Source organism: Labrus bergylta, chromosome 18 (genome assembly GCF_963930695.1).
Source record: "Labrus bergylta chromosome 18, fLabBer1.1, whole genome shotgun sequence".
NCBI lineage: Eukaryota > Metazoa > Chordata > Actinopteri > Labriformes > Labridae > Labrus > Labrus bergylta.
The window spans coordinates 9,178,541-9,193,062 of NC_089212.1; the positions used below are offsets into that span (position 1 = coordinate 9,178,541).

The 14,522-nt window shown below is 42.1% G+C and overlaps 1 protein-coding gene across 1 annotated transcript; it reads right to left on the minus strand.

The window, feature by feature from the left end:
• Positions 1-3,005: 3,005 nt before the first annotated feature.
• On the minus strand, positions 3,006-12,156 carry foxa1 (forkhead box A1). The gene is made up of 2 exons (XM_020653735.2): positions 11,877-12,156; positions 3,006-9,121 (listed from the first exon to the last, which is right to left on the minus strand). Exons 1-2 carry the CDS (start codon positions 11,940-11,942, stop codon positions 7,973-7,975), a joined length of 1,215 nt encoding a protein of 404 aa, XP_020509391.1. The 5' UTR covers positions 11,943-12,156; the 3' UTR covers positions 3,006-7,972.
• Between the last annotated feature and the right edge of the window lie 2,366 nt (positions 12,157-14,522).

Sequence of the window (14,522 nt, forward strand, 5' to 3'; positions counted from 1 at the left end):
GACTCAAAGAACTACTTCCATGTTTAAAGTCCAAAATCCTTCAGAAACATTGACGGTGACAACATGATGATGATGTCACAGAGAGATGATGTCACAGTGATGACATCACAGAGAGATGATGTAACAGAAAGATGATGTCACAGAGATATGATGTCACAGTGACGATGTCACAGAGGCATGATGTCACAGTGATGACGTCACAGAGAGATGATGTCACAGAAAGATGATGTCACAGAGAGATGGTGTCACAGTGATGACGTCACAGAGAGATGATGTCACAGAGAGATGGTGTCACAGTGATGATGTCACAAAGAGATGACATCATCCTGAGAAACAGTGCATTGAGACTAAAATAATTTCATATTTTAATCATTAATACCGCAACATGTTTTTTTTTTTTTTGATTACACATCAATGAGTCTTTAAGATTTGTCGTATGAAAACAAATTATTTCCCTGTTAAATATTTTTAAATCTTTTAAAGTTTAAATCAGATTCAAACGACAGTTTCAACTTTCTTACTGAAATCAAAACAACCGTGACATCGCTGCCAATTACCCACCACCCCGTCCCGATCTGCAATGAATGACCCCCTCCTCCTCCTCCTGAGCCATATTAGGAGCTCACAAAGCTCTAATAAACTTCCTCCCGATCATTTAGAGGAGAAGCAGCTGCTCTCTCTCTCTCTCTCTCTCTCTCTCTCTCTCTCTCTCTCTCTCTCTCTCCCTCTCTCACTCTCCTTTGATCGTCCTCTTTTCTTCTTCTCTCTCTCTGATTCTGGAGGGGATTTCTTTGCTCTTTTCGTTGCTCGAGCACAATTGTGTTATTGGAGATAATTAATTCCAATCCCCATCAAAAGGCCTGAGTGGCCCCGGGGACCCCGCTCCGTCTCTCTAGTGGGGGGAATGAAAGGCTGGGGGAAGAAAGGGGCAGAGGGCCGCCGCATTGTGGTCAATATTTTCCTCCATAAGGCGCGAGCGCAGAGAAAAGGCGGCCAGGGGCTTTACTCAAATGATGCTGGGGGCCCCGGGGCCGCCGCCGCCACCGGAGAGCCCCGCATGGCCCCGCCGGGAACATATGGCCCGTATTACAGCAGACTGGGTGGCACTGGGACCAGTTAGAGGAGAGTCCCGGACCCTCGAGTCAGATTCATGTTTCCTGTTTTTACGGTCAGCCTGCAGCAGAAACACGACGTGAACTTTACCGGAAACGTGACCACCGTCTCACCTGTTTAGCGGACAGGTGACCACCGTCTCACCTGTTTGTTACCAAGGGGCGGAGACTTCAAAGAGACATCAAAGGGTTAAAAACTAAATCTGTAAGTCACAACAAAGAGACCAACATAAAATATAAAGTCTGTTCTTTAGATCTAAAGAGTTTCCTCTTCTACTTTAATAAAATATTTAAACAAAGAGACGATAAAAGATGAATTATTAAATTTAAATGTTTCTGATTGAAAAGAGTTTTAAGAAAAATCTTTAATAATAAATAAAAGGTTTAAAAGTTCTGAATCTTTGAATATCATCGTTTAATAAGCTGTTAGATAATAAATCAATAATTATAATGTCTTATTTTTAAAGTTATATTTTAATGTTTGTGGTTATTAGATCGTTGAAGAGAGAGAGGGAGAGCAGAGCGAGCGCTGACGTGCTGTCAAGGCCCGAGGTCGGATTCAAACCCTGTGACCGCAGCCTCTGTACAAGGGCCGCACCACACAACCGCTAAGCCATCATGAGATAAAATGTCGTTTGTGTTCAGGCCGCTTGTCTAAAAGTTATTTTTATAATTGAAATCAGAAACAGAAAAAAATCATAGATCAACTCTTCACCGTCTCTCGTCCTGCCCCTCACATCACTACCTCATCGTCGTGTTTGTTTTGTTTTTTGGGTTTATCTAGAAAAGCGCAAGAAAAATAAAAATGTATTATTATTATTAAAATTAAAGAGTAAACAACCTTTTGAAATAAAGATTAAAATTATTTAAAGATCAGCTGCTTTAATATAACCCTGACCTGTTTAAATCTTTAATAATTAAAACTATTATAATTATTATTAAACTATAAATATTAGAATTATTATTAAACTATAAATATTAGAATTATTAAATTAAGATGTTTTCTGTTTAATAAAAAATCACAAAGATGTCAAATCTTTTCTTCGTGTCGAAGATCTTTGAATGGATCAAAGATCTTTGTCAACGACTTCATCGAATCTTTTATCAAGATCTATTTTATTCAACCAGGAAGTGAAATCCTTTCACAATAAAACTTAGTTTCTATTAATTCGAATACCTAATTTAAAAGAGTCGATGAAGTTTTCATCCTTTAAATAAAAACATTTATTTATTTCACTTCTTCAGCTTGATTTTATTTTCATGTTTATTAAAATATTTAAATGTCGTTTCTGATCATTTCTGATTCAAATTAAAATTCACAAAGATTCAGAGATGATCGCGTTCACAGGAAACACTTATTTTCTTCATTTGTTTTTATCTTGTTTACATTAATTTATTAGTTTCATCCGGTTTCATCTGAAGAGTTCACGGCTCGACTCTGACCTGTGCGCGTGCGTGCGTGTGTGTGAGGTTTGACAGAAACTGTCAAAAAATGTTTTTTTCTTGTCTGATTTCAGGCCTTTAGATGTGACCTTTCACAATAAAATCATGGCTGTGTTTGTTAAAGTCACCATCAGAAAATCGATAAAAAATCAGCTGATCACACAAACATGAGGTCACAACACACACAGACAGCCAGCAGCAGCTCCTATGTCCTGCTGCCAGATGTCCGTGAACGCATCGCGTTGAAACTTTGTTCTAGTTTTAATTTCAAGATGACAAATTCAATCTTTTCTTATTAAATGAGTTTCATGATCACATTTTATTAATTTTATTTGTTAATTAGAAATAATTAAAGCATCATCTTTCAACCCAGGAGAGAAGCTGCCGATTCATTACATGTAGTTTAATTTCGTTCACATCATTCCAAACAAAGTGAACAAACAACACGTGTTTTTATTTTGAAACTTCTCTGTCTGTTTTTAATTCAACAGAAATAAAACAGATTAAAACAAACCGGAAGTTTGAAACCTTCAGGCTTCATACAAATACATTTAAAGAAACAGATACATTTATTTATATACTTATAAATAGATTAAATGAGGTTAAATAAATCACACCTGATGTTTTTATCAACATAAATGTCACGGGTGTGGAAAATCAGGAACTGGACACAAGTGCAGAATGAAAAAATAAAAATATTTATTTAAACAAAAACTTACTTTCTTGAAAAGACGAAATGTAATAAAGGTAGCCACGAGGAATCACTGGGAGCACTAGGAAAACTAACATCTGCCATAACTACAAACAACACCGACATACGACAATGAACTGACACAGAGGGCAAGAAACACAGAGACTAAATAGACATGGGGTAATCAGACACAGGTGAGACTAACGACACAGGTGAAGACAATGAGGGCAATCAATACTGGAGGGAAACACACAGAGGCAGGACAAGAAACACTGAGGACAACTATGACAACTACATGAAACACTGAAGACACTGTTAAACATCAAGACACACTAAAACAGAGAGGCACATAAGGATTTGAAATTACAAAATAACACAGGAAACACTGAAGACTAAACTAGGAAACACACAAGGGAAAAACCAGCAACACTAGGGAAGAACAGGAGAAAGCAAAACATGGAAACCTAAATACTGAAATACAAAACTAAATAAGACCAAATCATGACAAAAAAGGCCTGAAGGCAAATATTCGTTTTAAATAACATTAGGTTTTTTTTTATTTTGAAGGCGGGGTATTTCCTGTATTTTTACTAACATTTTTGTATAATAATAATAATAACAATGAAGCTATGGTCTCATATTTAATAATTGTGTTATAAATGTCTGCGCTCCGCTCGGCTCCGCTCGGCTCTTCGGCTCTTCCGGTCGCCTTTCGGGGATCATGTTGGCGGGTAATTGGCGGGTAATTAGAGGATCATTAGAGACATTTCGCGGATCTGCGGCCAAAAAGCGTGAAAAAGCTGGAGATCAAAGAGAAATCTGTCGGGATGTGTTCAGGTTCATGGAGCGGCGGCGGAGGTTACGGCCGACAAAGACGCTCCAAATCCGGACACAGCGGCGGCGCTTTGAGGCGCTCAGAGGCCGCAGGAGGTGCTCCGTGTTCGGCTTGTTCTGCCTCGAGGTAGGGGCGGGAGAGCCGAGCGAGACCCGAGAGCTGCCGGCCGGAGCCGAGTCCGTGCTCTGATACAAACGGAGAGACGGAGAAGAGAGGTACTAGTAGAAATGAAGAGATATTAATTGAATTTCTGGAGAAAGAAAAATAAGAGCTGGCAGGAGAAATTAGCAAGAAACAAAAAGTATAATACAAAAATAATAATTTTCAGCATGAAAACAACATGAACACAATGATAAGCATAATAAATATTTTTGACATTTCCAAATAAACAGTCTACAAAATATATTTTTTGATTCTTTTTTAAATCTTTGTTTTTAAATCATCTCATTAATTTAAGATCTTTGATCCTGCAGGAGCACGTGAAGTCTCAGTGAAATTATAATCATCATTAATCATAAAATAAAATAATCAGATATTTCAGTATGAAAACCGTCAGCTTTTAAAACATTTTTTTTATAAATAAGCAGTGAGTTTCTAAATGAATCACTTTGAGTCATGATGAAGTTTTTATATATTTTTTAGGGCCTGAACATTTCAGTTTGAAGTTCAGTGACGTGAAACCTCGACCCCCCCCCGCCACCCCCCTTATCATAATAATCATAATGATTTAATTATAATAATAATAATGATTACGTTATTAAACCCTCTATAAGGAGGAATCTTCAGACTCTTTAATGTCCTCAGAATAAATAAATAAAGTGCTCATGTTTCATTTTAATCTGTTTGATTTATTAATTATAGAGAATTAAATCTCTTCAGAAGGTCTGACCTCAGTTCTTCATCCTCTCAACAATTAAACATTTTCATTTCAGAGCTGAAAAATCCGAAACCATAAAAACGACCTGAAAGGGAACACCTCGTATCTCCAGATCAGAGTGCCGACACGTGCACACCGAGCCACATTAGAGCTGATTATGTTTCATTAACTCTTTAAATTATTCACGTTTATTTATCTTCAAATCATCTTCAGCTTGAGTATAACCACATCAAAATAAAAAACAACAACAAATTCATCAGTGTTTCCGGGTTTTATTTTCCAAATGACAGAATAAGTTAAGAAGAAGAAGAAGAAGAACATGCAGCAGATCCGACAGAAACAAACACAGAGGGGGGGGGGCTTTAAACACATTTAAACATCCTTCCTTCCTTCCTTTCTTCCCTCCTTCTCTCCTTCCTTCCTGAAGACCTGTTGGAGGAAGAGGAGGAGACGACTTCCGGTCCATTCATGCACATGGTAATAATCAATAATCAGTGATGGACACTTTAAATACACGGAGTGAAAACAGACAAGAGGCGGGTTCTCCTTTTACACACAGAGTGAGAGTCCCCAAACAAAGATCCTCTGAAAACAAAGATCTCATAAATCCACCAGTTTAAATTATTTAATCACTTGTGTTATTTCTTATAGGTGAACTTTAAACAGAAACTCGATCATCTCTGATCTGTTAACGACACCGGAGGTTATGAAACCTGAAGTGTGTGTGTGTGTGTGTGTGTGTGTGTGTTTCTTTTTGTCTTCTCTAAAACACGCTGATACACAAATCAAATTAAATGAATGATTTATTTAAATGACAGGTCTGATAAATATGAACATGTGCTTTATTGAAATCAAGCTGATCAGTTTATTAAAAAAGTTTTAATTAAAGTTATAATTCTGTCTCTGTCGTGTCGAGGCGTCCTCTCTTTGTTTACGGTCATATATAAAAATCAAACATTAAAAAGTACAGAGTTTAATATAAAACTCTGATCATCATCATTATTTATTTATTATTAATTTAATATTTTTATTGATCCATGAAATATAAATATTCAAAGATTTGTCTTTTTATGACTTTGAGATACATTTAGTTTCTTTTCTCCCGTGAAGTTTGTTTTTCCTTTTTTTATTTGTCAAAGTTTTGTTTGATGTGGAATAATTCATCAGGATCATCGTCGTGTGAATCAGACCGGATAATAGATCGACAATCGACGGAGAAAAGACGAGACGCCGCGAAACTGACCACAGATCAGACAAAAGAGAGGCGGGAAAGATGTCTGTTTTATTCAAGTGAAGTGACCCTTAAAAAAAAGCCCTTTGATCTGTGTGTGTATGTATGTGTGTGTGCGTGTGTGTGCGTGTGTGTGTGTGTGTGTGTGTGTGTGTGTCTCTATCTGAGGGTCATGACCCCTCAGCGGGTCGTCCGGAGGGCAGACGAGGTCGTGGGAGAAATAAACGTTTCGTCATATTTTCTGATCAGAAAATCAGTCGAATTAATCTGTCGCCATGACAACCACATCACCGGCCACAGGTGACCTTTTGACCTGTAACACACGAGGAGACAATACCTCAAAGACCTGTGTCTTTTCAAATTTAAAACGAGGGTCTTCAACCTGCGGTTCAGGGACCTCTGACATCACTTTTCTTTTCTACTTTCTTTTCTTTTTTACTTTTAAAATACAAACAATTTTTAATACAAAGAAACTTTGTGTAACGGCCGCAGCTGACCACCAGCTCCCGTGACCTGGTCAGTAAAATCAGTGTTTGTGAATGTGGCGTTTTGTAGAGAGTGATGTCACAGCTCTTTGAGGTTCAAACTAAAAGATCTGTGTGAGGATCCTTTCTGTAATGATGTCTCACACTACCTGAGCCTGTGAGGGACAAAAAGAACTCTGAGAGGACACACTTTGATCCATGATGTTGCAGTAAAGATTGTCTAAACGATATCTCTGTAATATTTATGAACTTCAGATCAGAGAGAGAGAGAGAGAGAGAGAGGGGAGGGAGAGAGACAGAGCATCGTCTAAATTAAAGAAATACGTTGGCAACATTTCAGCAACGAAAACAAACAAACTCATAATAATATTCATCTGTGAGCAAACAGAGTTTTATTCTGAAGGTCTGTACCCGTGGATGGACAATAAAAACGTTTTTTAGGAGTGGCTTCCATTTTGGATTCATCTCCATGTTTTAAACTAAACATCAGGACATGTTTGAGTAACCCGTCTGGACCCTGACCCCTGATCCGTTTGTTTCTGATTCTCCGTCTTTTTTTTCCTCTCTAAACGTCGTGAAACCTGCTGACCATCGAAACGACAGCTGACATAAAACCAAAAAGATCATCCTGAACGATCATCAACGTGACATCTCTGCTCCTGAAAACTTCATGAAAACTTCCTGAAGTTTGCAGGATGAGCTGCATGTCGGAACGCAAACAGACACATTTTACACCCCGTAATTCTCGGTATCTTTCCTGACTCTGTAAGTTTTCAGCGTGCAGTCGGGATCGGATGTGATGACGCTGCGACATGTTTTCTGTTCGCTATACCTTTTGTTGATACGCTGAATTTGTCGGACTCTGGTGCTACGTCTCTTACTGCGATGTCATTCTTTTTACGTCGTGTTTTACGATTTGGGGGGCGGTCTGTGTGAAATGATCAGTGCATCAGACTAACCTCCTGGACTCTGGACCCGCTGACGGTCCAGAGTCTTAATGTGGATTTTGAAACACTAAATCTTTTTTTCTGGACCTGGGACCTGATCTTTGGTTGTTTGTGACTCAGTGTGTAAAAGGAGAACACAGACCTGGGATCAGATTCAACAGCTGACAGTCTCTTTGAGTCCTGGTTTGGTCACAGTGCAGGAGTTCAGGAACCAGCTGACGAGTCGACCCGGGATCAGACGAGTCGATCCAGTTCAGCCGAGTCGATCCGGCTCAGCATGATCACAGTCAGACAGGAAGTCCGGGACGGCTGCATGCAGAGTAAGAGTCCAAACTGGAAGTGCAGCGGGTACTACGAGGTGTTGAGGAGCGGTCTGGGATAGACCCCCTGGTAGTAGGAGGCCTCCAGAGACTCCATGCTCCTCCCCCCGAGGCTGCCCCCCCCAGCACTGTAGGAGGAGTACTGCAGCGCCTCGTAGGCCTTCAGGTCCAGTTTGTGCTGCTGCTCCGAGGACGACATTAAGTTATTGATGGAGAACGGGTGGTTAAATGAGTACTGGGGGTCTCCCTTCAGGTGCAGCTGGGACTCGTGTGTCATGGCGTGGGGAGGTAACGACAGAGAGGACAGGAGCTGAGAACCCGACACCTTCAGGTCTGACACCCCGCCCACGCCTCCCCGCAGGTCCAGGCCAGGAGGAGACACCTGGCTGGAGGAGGGTAGGGAGGAGGAGTCCAAGAGTCCAGCAGGTTTGATGGAGTCCCCAGAGGGAGAGGCTCCTCCCCCCTGCTCCTTCCTGCCGTCAGACTTTGGCGACATCTTCTTCTCGCACTTGAACCTTTTCTGGCGCCGTAGGTAGCAGCCGTTCTCGAACATGTTCCCAGAGTCCGGGTGCAGGGTCCAGTAGGAACCCTTCCCTGGTTTGTCGGGTGAGCGCGACACCTTGACAAAGCAGTCGTTGAAGGACAGCGAGTGGCGGATGGAGTTTTGCCAGCGCTGCTGGTTCTGCCTGTAGTACGGGAACAGGTCCATGATCCACTGGTAGATCTCGCTCAGGGTCAGCATCTTGCTGGGCGCCTGCTGGATCGCCATGGTGATGAGTGAGATGTAGGAGTAGGGTGGTTTGGCATGTGGGTAGCTCCGTCTGAAGGCCTTGTTGTCACGGCTACGGTTCAGTCCACCGCCACCATACGCCATCCCGGGACTCATGGTGGGACTAATGCCCCCGTAAGGGTTCAGACCCATGGATGCCTGCTGGGCAGACACAGAGCTCATACCGGACGGGCTCAGAGCCCCGCCCATTGAGGCAACTCCCCCTCCAAGTCCTGACATGGCTGCCTGGGCTGAGCCGCCCATCCCCCCCACCGGGGCGGGGCTCAGACCAGTCCCGCTGTACGACATGTTAAAGGATCCCGACGTGGTTCCGCTGTTGGTCATGTATCCTGACATTGAGCCCATCCCAAGACCAGATCCCATCCCGCTGCCCGCCATTGGAGAGTACATCTGCAAGAGAGACCAGAGACCAGAGACCATTAGACCAGGACAAGAACCAGGACCAGGACCAGAACAAATAAGAACAGAGTTCATCAACATGAAACAGATGCATTCATTTGAAACACTTGTATTGAAAATTAGACCTGAACCAGATCCAGAATTAGTCAGACCAGAACTTAGTCGACTTGATACCATTTGGGTTACACCTTCAGAGAGCCCAGAGACTGTCAAACCTAGAAACAGAAAAAGAACACGATAGACCAGAACCTGACCCATCACTCCCATTTGTGTGATGGGTCAGATCTTGGTCTAGATGTGAGACTGACGACCTCTAATCTTCCTGATGTAAACAGGAAGTGTGGCTCATTATACGTCACAAGCATCCTCAATCTATTCTCTGAACCTCTCCGGCCTCTGCTGGTTGGTTTATTTATACCAGTGATTCTCAACTGGTGGGTTAGGACCCAAAAGTGGGTCCTGGAACTGTTTTCAGTGTGCCTTAAAAAAAGGCCAGTTTTCTGCGGCTGGACCAGTCGAGAACCTCTGGTTTGGATTAAGCACCAAATAGTCCAACATGTCTGAGTGACAGCAGAGCAAAGACCACAGCGGTTCAGCGACTTTGTTTCTTTCAGTTAGACCAGAACCAGAGACAGACCAGAACCAAATCAGAGACCGTTAGATTAGAACCAGAACCAGATCAGGGACAGTCAGACTGGATCATAGAGCTCATAGGACAAACCTCGTCATGGTAACTCATGACTCAAGTTTTACAATCGGATCCATAACAACATCTCATCTGCAGCACTCAGAGCTCGAGCTCCAAGATCCAAAACGAGTCAGGAACGCAGCACAAGATCCCCCTCACAGGATTAATCCCAGAACCTGAAACTGAACTGGACCAGCTCACAGAAACAGCTGGGGTCAGGGGTAACTAACATCTGGTCTGAGGTCCCACATTATCTCAGGGTTAGGGGTGATGACACCACCTGAACTTACAATTACTGTATAACTAATATCTGTCCATGCAATCCCCCTCCCCCTCCCACTCCCCCCGATCGGCCGCTGCTGTTCACTCTGGTGTCAGTTATCTCTTTGTCTTTAGTCCGACGTGATCTTTGTTTTTATGAGCTGCAGAACAGGAACCTGCTGTGAACCGTGTCTGAACTGAGTCCGGCCTGTTAACCTGTAACGTCAGTCAGGTGACCCAGATCCTCTTAGACCTGAACCCAGGGCACCGGGTTCATTTTTCATGAAAATTTTCAGCTTTTAACTCTAGAGATGGAACTTTTCAGTTTGACCTTTGACCTCTGCCGTGATGATTAAAACAAGCAAACTGACCAGACTCCTGGATCCAGACCAGCAGCACAATCACAGATAATGGAGAATCATCAAACGGAAACATTCACACCTCATCGCCTGATTATTTCTCCGTCACGTCTTCAAACCTTCTGATGATCGGTTCAAATAAAAACTTTATTTGTATGATTGTTTAATGACAAAATGTTTTTATTCCTCTTTAATATCGATCTGATCCAGATCCAGGAAGTCACATAAAGGCAAACCGGTCCCTGTTCAGTTTAAAATCACACTGACTTTAATTCTGACAGTATGTTCATCTTCATTTCTGATGCATTCTGGGAGATTTTTTTTACACATTTAAAATTAATCATTAAAGATTAAAATGTAATAATTAACCCTTAAATCACTAATAACGGATCATGAAGAGGGTCGTCAGGTGAGTCAGTTGATTTATTATAAACGGTCTTTAAAACTTTAATTTAACTTTTTAAATCAACATTTTAATTCTACATTCATTTAAAGAATAAAACGAAAATGTTTATTTAATTTAAAAACTTTCAAAGATTTCACATCAAAATAAATGTTTTTGTTTCCGGTAAATAATGATGATGATAATAATATTAATAATAATAATCATAAGTTTAGTTAAAAAACAGATTTCATCAGACATCAATGTGCTCATAAAATAAAAGTATAATAATAATAATATTAATAATAATCATCATCTAAGTGTGAGAAAATATAAAATAGTGAAATATTAAATGTAATAAATGATCTGATAATCTAAAAATCATATTTAAATCTAACGGAGTTCAGAGCGCGCGCCGTTCAATCAGCTGACGTTCATGATTCTTTATAAAGAATTAAATCTCTTTATTGAGAATGACCTCTGAGTCTCCATCAGACTCACATTTAATATTTATTTAATCATCTTTAATCATCATCACCACCTGTTTTTAACCTGCGGCGTCTTCCTAAAAACGGCTCATATTTAAACACGAAAACAACAATAATAACAGAATTTATAAATGAAGGAGCAGAACTTCGTTTCTGTAAACTCTGAAGATCAAATTTAAATCATTCAAATATAAAATAATTACACTTTTTATTGTTTTGTGTTTAAATAAATCTCCAGCAGAAACTTTAGAAAGTTTGATCATGTTCCAGATTTAAATTCATCATTCTTAATAATATATATTTATTTAATTAATTAATTAATTAAATTATTATTCTATGATTTTACCTTCACTTTCAACACGAGCCGCGGCTCTTAAACTTCCTCCTAACGGCCTCAACTCTGACCGGAAATCCCGACAACTAAGTTCTATTTCTGAGCCCGACCCGGAGTAACCGACAAGAACTGACCGACCCGGAGTGTGTGACCGACCCGGACTGACCGACCCCGGAGTAACCGGAGTAATGTCGGTCCTCACAGAGGCAGTGAATCGAGCAGAGTGTGACCGACCTCCTCGCTGTAGTATCCGCTCCAGTCCGGAGCCTCGTGCCCTTCCATCTTCACCGCGCCCAGCATGACGGGAGCCCGCGGCCGGAACCCGGAGCCTGCTGGTCCTGTCCCCGGCCTGTGTGTCCCCGCCTGTGTGTGTGAGAGTGAGTCCTGGTCCAGGGGAAAGCGTGCCGAGCCGTGCCGGGCCAAGAGGAGCAGAGAGAGGCAGAGAGGCTGAGAGGAGGAGAAGGTGACCTGGACTGATGTGATCCTCCTCCTGCTGCAGGTCCAACCCTCCAGATCCTCCTCCTCACTCACACACACGCGCACACACACACGCGCGCACACACACACACACACACACACACACACACACACACACACACACACAGAGTCAGAATTATTTTAAGGGTTTAAGTTTATTTTTCTAAGTTAAAAAAGTAAACCTTGACTTCTTCCTGTTGACTCATCTTTATTTTATTTTATTTTGAAGGCCTGAAATCTGATCATGAAGTCATTAACTCATTAACACATTCATCAATCATTCATTCAAAGAGCCGAGCGGTTTAATCGCACAATGTACACAGGCTGAAATCCTCACTGCGGTCCGGGTGTGACCCTGACCCTCGGCTCCTGTCATTCCCCGTCATCTCTGTACCCCGTTTCCTCTTCTGTTATAAAACATAAACTGATATGGGACAGGAGTTGAACCTAGACCTTGAGAGACTTGCTGTAGCATTCTTGATCCAGTAGGAGCAGTCCCAGTCTCAGAAGGGACAGGTGAGTCCTCAGTGGGTCTGCAGAGACCTGGTCTGAACTTCAGACCTGGCTGTGATTTATCTCCATGTTTGTGTTTTAGGTTCCTGACACTGAAAACACGGAGGTCCTGGAGCTCCATGTGAAAGCCTGGAGGTGGTCTCTGTGATGTCATTGATGTATGGCGTGCAGGTTGAAGGTTCCTGTTTGTGTTTCAGGACTTTGAGGTGTGTTCAGGTTCAGGTTCAGGTCCGGATGTGACTCACAGGTCTGTAAATCGTGCAGCCGTCACTCTAAAAGCTCCTCACTGATAATTATCCTCTTACTGCACTGACTGACTCACCTGTTACCTGAACATGACCCCCCCACACACAGACACAACGGCTCCACAAACAATGGAAGTAATATCACAACATCCTGACACTGAAAAGCACCCAAGGACTGAGCTGGACCTGGGCATGAACCTGGACTTGAGTGCCACACAATGCTGCCCCCCTGAGGTGGAGCTGAGCATCACCCCCTCAGGTACAATGAATCTCAGGTCATTCTTTATGAACTACAGAACCAACGAGACCATCGGAGCAAGTTGGATCATTTCTATACAGTGACTTGTGAGGTCTACAACCGCTAAGGGGGCGCACCCCCCCCCCTCCCAAACAACCAAGGGGGTGTGGCCTGATTTGAGACTTGTCGCAGCTGATTATTTGTCAAAATAATCCTCCAGTGTGTGGTGTCACTACGATTATTTTACTGATCCTGATTGAGTCGTCTCCTCCCGATCTGGTAAATATCAAACATGATTCATGTTTATGATTCCAGGTTGAGCTGCCTCTGACTGAATACCTGCATCAGTCAATGAGAGCGAGTGGACCGGGAAGAGACACACAGACACAATATGGAGCTTTAACTGAACAGCTGAGGTGTGTGTGTGTGTGTGTGTGTGTGTGTGTGTGTGTGTGTGTGTGTGTGTGTGTGTGTGTGAGTGTGAGTGATACAGCCTGTTATTAAAGTCATGTTGATGGCTTTGTTTCTCCCCTGAACTCTTCAACTCCGTTTTATCACACCAACTATCTACACACTCTCTCACACACACACACACACACACACACACACACACACACACACACACACACACACACACACACACACACACACACAGTGGAATATTCCCTGCTGTCAGTCACCATGCAGGTGAGGGAGTTCAACCACAGGTTAAACTCAGTCTCAGTCTCACCTGAACATCAGGGTCAAATCATGTGACCTGTGACACATTGACCTCTGAGCCTTCACTCTCACCTGAAGACTTCAGACTAAAATACCCACAAAAACAAAGTACACAACCACCTGTAGACACTGTTTGAGGGACACGTTGTTGCTCGCGGTTTCACCTTAATGCATCATTATATTCAAGAATCGGTCTGAGCCAATCAGCTGACTCCTTACAATGATGTAGTCTCTGGGAGCAACAGCCATCTTTCTTTTCTGAACTCAGGTGTAGCCTGAGATACAATTCATGTATCAGATGCTTTAATCCAAAGTGACAAACATCAGAGAGTCAGAACAACACGGACGAGGATCGAGAGAGGAGGAGACGACGACAGGAAGTGAAAACAAACACCTCTAAGTCTGCTCGTACACACAGGTGCTGACAGGAAGTGACCAGAGGCAGAGAACAGGTGCTGACAGGAAGTGACCAGAGGTAGAGAACAGGTGCTGACAGGAAGTGACCAGAGGCAGAGCACAACATTAACAGCTGTTCTTGAGAGTTTTAATAAGCATCTAAACCTTCCTAAATAAAATAAATAAACCGTTTCTGAGAGTTTTTCAAACATCAATGTGTGATGTCATAAGGTGGATATTACTTTGGTCAGCTGAGCTGTCTCTGAGTTTGTTAAAGTGAGATGAGACATT

Excerpts from the sequence above, each read along its gene's own strand:
- foxa1 (XM_020653735.2), bottom strand. The coding sequence starts at position 11,942 with ATGCTGGGCGCGGTGAAGATGGAAGGGCACGAGGCTCCGGACTGGAGC. Across the intron at positions 9,122-11,876 it reads GCGGATACTACAGCGAGGAG|ATGTACTCTCCAATGGCGGG; the intron begins GTCGGTCACACT and ends TCTCTCTTGCAG.